This window comes from Stylophora pistillata, chromosome 7, assembly GCF_964205215.1.
Source record: "Stylophora pistillata chromosome 7, jaStyPist1.2, whole genome shotgun sequence".
Lineage (NCBI taxonomy): Eukaryota > Metazoa > Cnidaria > Anthozoa > Scleractinia > Pocilloporidae > Stylophora > Stylophora pistillata.
In genome coordinates, this window is record NC_142525.1 from 9,121,252 (window position 1) to 9,131,438 (window position 10,187).

General features: G+C 36.4%; 1 protein-coding gene across 1 annotated transcript; it reads left to right on the forward strand.

Moving 5' to 3' along the window:
- Positions 1-3,155: 3,155 nt before the first annotated feature.
- On the forward strand, positions 3,156-6,787 carry LOC148726523 (uncharacterized). Its single transcript, XM_088728931.1, has 3 exons — positions 3,156-3,321; positions 3,694-3,966; positions 5,064-6,787. The coding sequence occupies exons 1-3, from the start codon at positions 3,156-3,158 to the stop codon at positions 5,210-5,212; spliced, it is 588 nt and encodes a 195-aa protein (XP_088585057.1). The 3' UTR covers positions 5,213-6,787.
- The last annotated feature ends 3,400 nt before the right edge of the window (positions 6,788-10,187 follow it).

The following is a 10,187-nucleotide window of genomic DNA, read 5'->3' on the forward strand; positions in this document are numbered from 1 at the left end:
TCCCTAGAGGTTTCATGAAGTGAACTCATTTAAATCAACCCACCTTTCGTGCGCGACTTTTTTCGCTAAAGTCATAACTGTGAAATATGCACCGAAATGAACAAATTACATATATGTTGTCGCTACTATGCAACTATACTATACTTTTTGTCGCTTCTGTTTTTGTTAAATCCGATAAAGGTGATCTTCACGGGTATTTTTCGCTTTTAGATGACTAGCTAGCGCTGAATAAACTAGTTAAAAAAGTTGGTAGACCCCGAGGACTCTATTTTCCTAGTGAATCTTCTTAATCAGTTGTACCCGAACCCGTGGTGCGAAACAAAAAATACATCTTAAAAGTCTAGAGGTGTTTACCGTACGTCAGTTGACGGTTGCGTATCGCAATTGCCCGATCCTTTTAAGATGTTAATAGGTAATTGGAGAGGATCGGATTACTTGAATTCTTTTCAGTGTCCGTTTTGTCTTACAAATGAGTTTCACAACTAACGTGCGCTCACAAAGAGTGAACGAGTTGTGAGGGCAGCTGTTAAGTGACAAGGAATACATTAAGTGGCTTGTTGACTGCTTTAAAATGGCGTGATAAATTTAGAAATGACGACGGACGAGGTTGCTGGCTAAAAGTCAAAGCGACGTCGTGTTTCAAGACATATATAAAGCGAGTCGGCCGGTGAAAACGTCAAAGGAAACCGTTCGGGGAGTGCGACAATAACCTTCATAAAATTGAAGATATGGGTCTCCGATCATTTCTTCTTTGCATCTCGCCGCTGCAACTGACGACTTCTCCCAAATCGACAGGTCTGTATGTCAATCTTTCTTTATTCATGCTTAAACGTTTAACGAAGGCACCGGGGTTTACATTTTTCCCTTTGAAAGAAAGTACAGAGCGCAACAGCAGGGTTTTATCTTCAGTTTGAGCTAGCTGGTTAATGTATAGTTTATTGAAACGTGAACATTATAAACTCGTTCATATTTTTTTTATCATACTAGCATTTGAATACTAAGATGTAGAAATTCAACGATATTAATTTTCCACACGAGTTTTAAAATGTGAACTCTCAAAATTATCCCACTTTTTATACGCTTATTTCCATCAAACTATCTGAAATAAGTACCGATCGATTATCTCGATCGCTGCTAAAAAAAAGATACAATATACAACTCTTTCCTCCGGTTTTGAATGAACATCCGGTTACGATAAAAGCCGCCTCGACGGTTCTGAGTTCGTTTCTTTTACCTTAAAAAGGAACTGCAATTTTTTTCTGATATATTCCTGCGTGTGAAATCACTGCTCGGATCCGTAATTGACTCGTTAGAATGAGTCAGAGATCAGTGAGAAAAGAACAAACAATGTTGTGCTATATATTCAAAGAAGTCGTTGACGCTGCATGTCATTAAATAAAAATATCCCGCTCTTAGCACTTCTAAACTTCGCTATAGAGGCATTTTAGTAAAAGCTTCACTTGTGGGTCCTGGGTTGCCCGGTGTATTTCTAGTAAGCTAAGATATTTAACTCTCAAACAGCTTGCGTGAGAAAAACAAACAGATACACGTGTTTTCTGTTGGATGATGCAATGAATATGCATAGCATGTTATTTGCGAAGGTGATGATCTTCTTACATTAAATGTGTTTTGATAATGTTTCTACTCGTAATAACGTTACTCATGGTTAGGTAGATGATTGAACATTTGAATGTTTGCGGTCCTTTTCGGTTGATGAATGTGGCATGTAAACAAGTTATTGACGACGAGAAGTAATTTATTCAAAGTTTTCTTCTGTGTTCATGCATAATCCATGAATTCACCGAAAAAATACTTCCTCGAAAACACACTTAATAAACCAGGCAGATTGTTGTTATTCTTTTAATCAAGACTAAAAGTCTATATGGAACTTCTCATTTTGCGCAACGTAACTTTATGATTCTATTACGAGGTAGTAAAAAATAGTGACCGAGTTACGGTTCGGCAACTTCCCTAAGTTTTTTAGTTTACGTCGCGAACTACTTTAAGGTTACAGTTTACATTTTTCAATGTAAAAAGACTGCACTTTGCTTTCTTGAGGAGAGATCCGAAAAAGGCAGCTAAACGAAGAACAAAAAAAAACCTTTGACCAGGTTAAATATACACGACTGATTTTAGAGGATGACAGTGCTATTATTTGTCTCAGGTTAAAATTCCATATCTCCAAACAGTAAAATACTTTTCTTTACAATATCACATGCAGTAGTAGATAAAAAAAATAATTACTGTAAAAAGTATCTTGTCCCTTAGTACATCTGATACTTCGTTGTTTATAATTTGCAGCGATGCTATGTTAAAAACAGATGAAACAGAACTTTCCTTCTGATCATAATTTTGTATTTCACTCTTAATTTTCTGCAACTCAATGACTTGATAACTTTTTATTGTATAATTTAATCTATAATTTGTAGCAATGCCATGTTAAAAACAGATAAAACAGGAACTGACTTTCTGAACATATTTTTGTGTTTCTCTCTTAATTTTCTACAACTCAATGACTTGAACTGATAACTTTTCTTAGTGATGGTAGTGATATTTTAGATGGTTTTTGGAGGTTTTGCTGTGGGCAGTGGCTATAGCTTTTTATCGATTGAAGTGGCATGCGACATGTAACTCTAAGCTGTGTCATGATTATTCAGCTAGTATATGGCTGATATAATAAATTCCTTTAGATTTTTGCTGCTTTATTATGTAAGCTTCGGCCAAGTAACTCTTTCTAAGTTACCTATAACATAATCTAAAGACCCTGAAGAGCTTTTGCCAAAACTCTGCTACCTGGCCAACATTTTGCTAATTTATTTTTTCTTTGAAATAAATTTTGGAGTAACAGAAAAGTTCATTGTAACAATCATATTCGAGCTCTTATCTAGCAGTTCGCTAGGGAAGTCTAACTAGAAGTAGTACGATGTTTTTAACATGCATTGATCTCACTAAAATATTTTAATGCTAAACAGTGGCAAAACTGTTCTCTGATAAAACAGGTCTTAAAAAAAATTCCTGTGCAAATTCAACAAAGACTCTCGCTACACATTCCATCGATTCAACTGGAAAATGGGACTGAGATTGGTTGGTTTTCCTGCCCAGCTAAGAGCTGCCATCCGCATTGGAATGAGTATTTTTTGGCTGATATAGTGTTTATGAAAAAGGCGTCTGTTGATGATCCAAACTTTGAAGCCTATCCCAGTGGAACTTTGGTCATCAAGAACTTCCGTCCCATCTATGATGAAAGAAACTTCATCTTGCTAGTACGTCTCCAAAATATAACAAGCAAGTCCTACATTTACCGTCCTACAATTAACAAAGGTAATGTGTAGATCTTAATTATTTTGCTCTCAGTGAATTCTGTCTCCAAGCATCCTTCTGTTTTTATTCTGTATCAATGTAAGAGAAAATGGAGCCATAACTTCTTCACCAATATTGTGCCCAACACTGACACTAGTCAGTTAGCAAAATATTTATGTGTACGGAAGGATGGAACTTTATTTAGAAGCTGAAGTAAGAGCTTACCCCTATCCATGGGTTTCCTTGAGCCATGTCTTGTGACCAGTAACCACTTTGTTCTAAGTAAAAGCTGTCTTCAACCATCCTTTGGTCTTCTTCAGTTCTCTATCAAGGTAAGGGAAAATGGAGCCCTAACCTCTTTACTAATATCAATTAATTTCCTCTTTATTTCAGGTTCCCCAAAACTGATTTTAGTGAGTCCACAAGATATTTATGTGTATGTACGGATGGACCTATATTTAGAAGCTCAAGTAGAAGGCTACCCCTATCCATGGGTTTCTTTGAGCCATGATCAACATGTTCTACAAAACAGATCCAATTTTACGTCTTCTAACATACTGCTGAAGGTTAATTCAAACATTACTAAAGCTAACGGTGGTCTGTACATCATATGTGCTGGAAATCCATATGGAAATCACTGTCTTATCATGAGAGTTCATGTGCAAGGTGAGTGTTTCAGTTTAGACATTTTTAAAGTACAGTTTAATGACTATTTAACACAAAGTCCACGAAGGAATTGAAGAAACTGCTACTGTAACAATACTAATTATACATCCTTAAGAGAAAAGAAAAACACCATCAGACATATTTTATCAGCGGTCCTAAAGAAGTGTTTTTTATACACTGTAGGTGTGTTATTGAGTGGGAGGGGGCAGTGGAAACAAAAGGAATATAAGGGGTTCTGGAGAGTCTTTGTTTGTTGACTTAAAAAGAAGACATGCAGATAAAGATAGTTTAGGACAGACCTTGAATTGGCTTATACTGACTTGTTTTATTTTAACGACTAAAATTTGATGCTGGGTAAGCATATTCTCTTTAAGTCTTAAATCTATCCACCATTTGTCTCAATGGCCTAATAGCTCTTACGGCTAACGGTTAAAATCTTGGCCATTTTACGGTTTGCAATTAAGAAAAATAAATGTTTATATAAATGTTTATATTTTCAGAACCACCACATATTATTGAATGGTGCGATGCAATTTGAGTTATGATCAGCAATTTGATCTCTCTTTTTATGTGTGTGTGTGTCTATATCTATGTGTGTGTGTGTGCGTTTACTTTATAGATCTTCCAGGTTCAACAATGACAAATCCAACAGGAGTTTCTAGCTATCAGCTATTTTTTTTTAAATTGTTTGTATTCTTTTTGTCAGTGTATATATGTTTTTTATTGTGGGTGTGTCTGTTTCGCATAATCCTGTTTGTTTCGTTTAGTTTCTGTTTTTTGTGTTTGTTTTGAAGGTTTGTTTTTTCATTGTCATAATTCTTTAAGCGCTCTTAAAGTTAGTTTTCCTTCTTCTTTGCCTCCTTCCTTCCAAAGTGTTAGAAGAAATGCACTAACCACTAACCAAATATATCTCCTTAGTCCATAGTGCCAGGGTTTGAAATGCATGAGCACCCTGGAAATTGTAGAAAAGCTTTATGTTAAAGAGAAACAATAAACCTCTCGCATATTTTAAACCAAGTATAGCCCCTGCCCCGTTTCTATTTTTTGTTGCTGTAGGGATGACTCGACTTTACACTAATCGATTTTGTGTTATACAGATAACCAAGGAGGTCGAGAGTGTGAGACCACCTACAAATGGACAACTTACTTGCTTTTAGTACTCGTGATACTTTTAGGGGGGTACTTAATTCGTGTACTGTGCAATAATAGGGGCGCGAACCAAATAGATATTAAAGAAATGGGCTAAGTTTCTAAAGAAACTGTGGTGCTGCGTCTGTGGGAGTAACAAAGTAATTTGGTTATATCAACTAAGTTGAAATTGTAAAATTGTAAGCGTACAGAGTTGAGAAAGCTGACATTTCGAGCGTTAGTTCTTCGTCTTACTTCGCCCCTCTGATGGGAGAAAAGTTTAAGAATAGCGTGGAGAAAATATGAAATGTTTTGTAAGTTTTGTTTGTTGCGAGGACTAAATTTTCCTTCGCGCGCATTGATTCAAGACAAAAGCCAATTGAATATCAATTGTATAGCTGCAAATATTGAAAACATGAAAACATGTATTGATCATGGGTTACGTAACTCTTTCTTTGTGGTATTGCGTGGTATGTTGTCACAATTGCTTCATTAGCGGTAGGCTACATATTCTAGCTTTTGTCATTTATATTATAATTATAGTTACTTATAAAATGATAAATGTTTCATATTCGTTTAAGTGGGGTAGCGAATTCACTAGAAAATAAAGGTCCTGACGTTTTCAAAATTTCACCTTTGTGTACGCAAGGGTTTACATGTAAATATCAGTAATTTATTTCGTCATTGTAAACATGATTGTGCAATGAATAGATCATAAGATTTATTCATTGTACCTTTGTGGTGCAATGTCACGTATTGCCTTCTTTTTAATAATGATAATAATGATAATAATAATAATAATGATAATAATAGTAATAATAATAATAATAATAATTTAATATTTATACTGCGCAAATTAACATGTGGATATGATCAAATGCGCATCACAACACTTTTCGGGGGACTTTGGCCGGACTGCATCAGCAGTTTACAAACAATCGAAGGAAACGTATTTGAAGATACCCCCTCCCCACATTTCCCAGTAAACCGGCTAGACCACCTCACAGTAACCTCGTGAGTGGGTTCTTTAACGTCCCCTGCCTAACCAAATTAACTAATTTATAGATGCAGGAGACGGGACCTACGGTTTATTCGTCCTCATCCGAGAAGACTAGAATGTCTATCCATTTCTTGATATCATAGAAAGGTAGCGCATTCTCCTTAGTTATTTTAGGACCTCGAGTGTTGTTCCGGCCGGGACTCGAACCGTCGACCTCGACCTCCCGCACAACAATCCAGCGCTCTAACCAATTGAGCTAACCAATTGAAGAGGCTGCCAGTTTTTCACTTCTTGTATTATATATATCTAGAAATGTGAAAATGGCGAAATTTCCTCAGAATCGTTAAACCGAGTCAATGTTCATGGACTAGACTTTTTAGTGAATTATCGTCAAACTCGATAGGCCGAAATCAGTTTGGCGGATTTGACGATCTTGACGAAATTTTGCCATCTTCGTTAGTGCATGAATTTTTTAGACATATCTCGTTTTTTATGCTCCTAATTTCGAACTAACATTACTGATGGACAAATAAATTGTAACGTACTCGAAAGGATACCAAAGCATTTCAAAGAGGTTTTAATTCCAACACCCCAATAAAGGGTCGACTTAGAGAACAAGAATGCATTGTAATGTATTTTTTTTAACATATCAGAAGTTTTTCATCTTTGTGATTAAATTGAGCTTTATTCCAATTATGTTTTATTGCTTTTAGAAAGACTATGTTAGATGATTTTTGGTGGGAATTCGTGTCTGGAGTTAAATATGATGCTTTTACTCATAGAAGAAAAACAAACAAGCAAACAAACAAACGAACAATCTTTTCGAATGATTGTAGTAAAAGCTAACCAAAATAATGACAGGAAATACCTTGAAGATCCAAAGACTACTTAAAGTGAAAGAAGCAAACTGATTTCGTCGCGGGAAAACGCGGATGACAAGCTGCACGAAATTTTTTCAATAGCATGTCAAATACAATCTTGGACTGGTTTTTTTTTTTTTGCATTACTTCGCAATGTGATTGGTCCAGAAAGTTCGCACCACTTTCTTAGTCGAAAAGCGCCCTATATTATTGGTAAGGAGAAAGTGACCCTCGTTTCATGGACCAATCCCAGAGCGAAGTGACCCAAAACCAATGCAATCCCGAATTACATTGGAATCTCAATTGGAAATAGGCGTATTGCTTTACGTATATAATTACTTTTTCTCCGATTTCCTTGAAATCCTGAGGTCGAGAAACCGCGACCTGAGAACTGCCCACCATATCTTTTGGGAATTGTTGCGTGCAGTTTTTTGCCTGTTTTCCGTCAACCTTTCTCGACACGCCTGTACAAGAGAACGAAAACTCACAAAAAATAAGCAAAGAGAAGAAATAAACTCGCAATGGAGAAAAATAAACTGCTCTGACACGAAGCTGCCTCTGAAACTGAATATAGCCATTTATCCACCAGACTAAACGTATACATAAAGAATGAAAAATTGCTCATGATAAATTGTGCAAAATTTCGCAAGGAAATGAATATTTCAAATTCATATACTTCACATAACTAGTTCGAAAAATACAGACATACGATACAACGATACAACGATACACTCTAAAAACGGTATAACAAGAAGTTTTGCGGTAACAACTGTACCATCTTTTAAGGTCTGAGTAGAGAGAGATATCAATAGGAATCAAGGTGTTTTGAAATAATATCAGTGAGTGATTGTAATGAATAAATACACGATTTTATGGGCAAGGTATCATCCCCGCATGAAGAGGAAAAGCCTCACTTTTTATTTCTCTATGGTTTAAATTTTTTCCATAAACTTTTAGTCGTTTCCCTTTAATATGATGATCAATTTATTACTTCATGATTAATTTTTTCTGGAGAGGTGCTTGTTCTGTTGCTCTTTGTAATAACACTTGTCTCACTTTGTAATAAACGTGATATAGATGGTCAGTACAGGAGGGCATTCTACGTGCGCATGCGTGTAACCCCTGTTACAAGAGGGTGTGATCGCGGTAATGAAAATGCCGCGGGAATTCAAATTATACTTTTCATGTTAATTTTGGTGTCATTTCTCATTGTAAATTTCACTACACAAATAAGTCGTGTAGCAGAAAAGTGCGCGCTGTGTGACAAGACTATGACTAGAGAGAACGGACGGCCTGCTTCTGATTATAAGAAAGATTTTCTACCTTGCTTCGGCGTCGATGCGAATGCTGATGGGAGAATATGTGGGCAGTGCAGGAATGCCGTAACGGTCCACCTAAAATCGGGACAATAGTTTTTTTTTTTTTAAAGTAAGTACGATAAAATTCAGATAGTATCGTATCTAAAATGTAATCGTTTCGAAATGAAATATTAATAATCACAGCTAGTCGGATAGTTTGCGCGAGGAAGGGGAAGGCCGCCGAAGAAAGATTTCCCCAAAATGTGCCGTTTTAAATCTTACCCAAGCGGATCAAAAAAATTTAGTCTCAACGTGACTGCAACGCAAACAATGGAACGAGTTGCTGATGCCATCAACATTGGTTCCCATGGCATGTTAGATTTAAATGAGTAGGAGGTAGAAGAAACGTGTTTTGGGGATCTCATTTGTGGTCCTCTCGGCGATACCCTAATGCCAGTAGGGCTATTTGAAGAAGTAACGGACCACTTGAAGCAGCTATTAAAACATAACACTCACAACAGTTTATAATCATCTTCTTTTTTATCGGGAAGGAAAGGGGAAAAATAGGACTCCCTCCAGAAGCGCACGAAACAATATTTTATTATCATCTTACAGGGTGTGACTTAAAAAAAGAAATTAAGCTATAAAGGAAAGGATGTAACCAGAGTTCACTTTTAATTCAAGTTTAATTATTAATCATTTAATAATTCTCATTTAATTATTAATTCATGTTTAGTCAATCACAGCTTTCTATAAACATGACTCTTAAGACCTCTATAAGATATGAAAAAAATATAAGAAGTGTTTAATTTGTCATTTTCTTATGACCTTAGACATCCTGGCTCTATCAACTTCATCACCATCAAGTAAGCAGTAGGTGTACTTGTTTAATTTTCTCATAGTCAGTTTTGGAGCAAATTTAAATGTGTGTCGAAAATCATATAGGATTGCATTGATTTTTATCAGTCGCTTATTTCGCGACCAACACCTCTACTGCTTGCATTGGTTTTCACGCAACGTAATAAGAATTAAAGAGTAAGGAATTATCAATCCTTTTGAGATTTTAGTTTAGTTTGTTATTAGAGCAGCGGAAGACCCATCTTTTTAAAACTTTCAGTTTGATAAGGTTTTTCGTCTTGGATAAAGCAAGGTTAGATTTCTAAGCTTTTGCGTTACAAGAAATCAAAATAGCGGCCGAGAATGCTGTAAACAGTCCTTGTATGAGAATAAGCACTCATAGGGATGTCGATGAGCCTCACGAAGACGACTATTGGCTTGTTATACCTTAGCGCGATGAAGTATGGTTTCGTTAGCCTGCAGCCGCCACATTTGTGCCCCTTGGAGAAACGTAAACATGGCGTCTCCCTGCAATGCCTTATCACTTTGAATAATGCATTCCTTCGGAAATGTCCCACACGAAACATTGCGCGGACCTGAATCGTTGGGAGACTTTTTGAATTTTCATCCTTTTTTTTTCCTTTTGATAAAACCGGCAATTTGGTTCTCATCGAACTCAATTCCAATACGTCTCGTGGAATTTCACATGCACTGGTCGAATGTAAACCGTAACTTGCTTGTTACCTGTTTCCCACCAGTTTACACCCTCATTCCCTTTCCTGTCCCACTATTTCCTCATTTCCTTTCATTTTAATACACCTCCTAATCCCCATTCCTGCTTCCCCCATCCCCTAAACACACCTACAGCCCCTTCTAATAGAAAAACAAATTTGGTACTGCCGATTGCAGGACTTAGTGCGAACCTTTGGCGAATTTGAGAACATGCCCTTCTCTTACAGATTATTTTTCAAGTAAAGCTCGCTTAGCGGCAGGAAAAGAACCACCATGTACCCTAATTTCTATTCAGAATGAAGCTTAATTTAAAAGAAGACCGGGACTGAAAAATCTTTGGGCTAAACAAATGAAGAAACGATTAAA

What these genes read in the sequence shown, in the direction of transcription:
- LOC148726523 (XM_088728931.1), top strand. Translation starts at nt 3,156, where the DNA reads ATGAAAAAGGCGTCTGTTGATGATCCAAACTTTGAAGCCTATCCCAGT. An exon ending in CCGTCCTACAATTAACAAAG is followed by an intron (nt 3,322 to 3,693) that starts GTAATGTGTAGA and finishes TCTTTATTTCAG; the next exon opens with GTTCCCCAAAACTGATTTTA. An exon ending in CATGAGAGTTCATGTGCAAG is followed by an intron (nt 3,967 to 5,063) that starts GTGAGTGTTTCA and finishes TGTGTTATACAG; the next exon opens with ATAACCAAGGAGGTCGAGAG.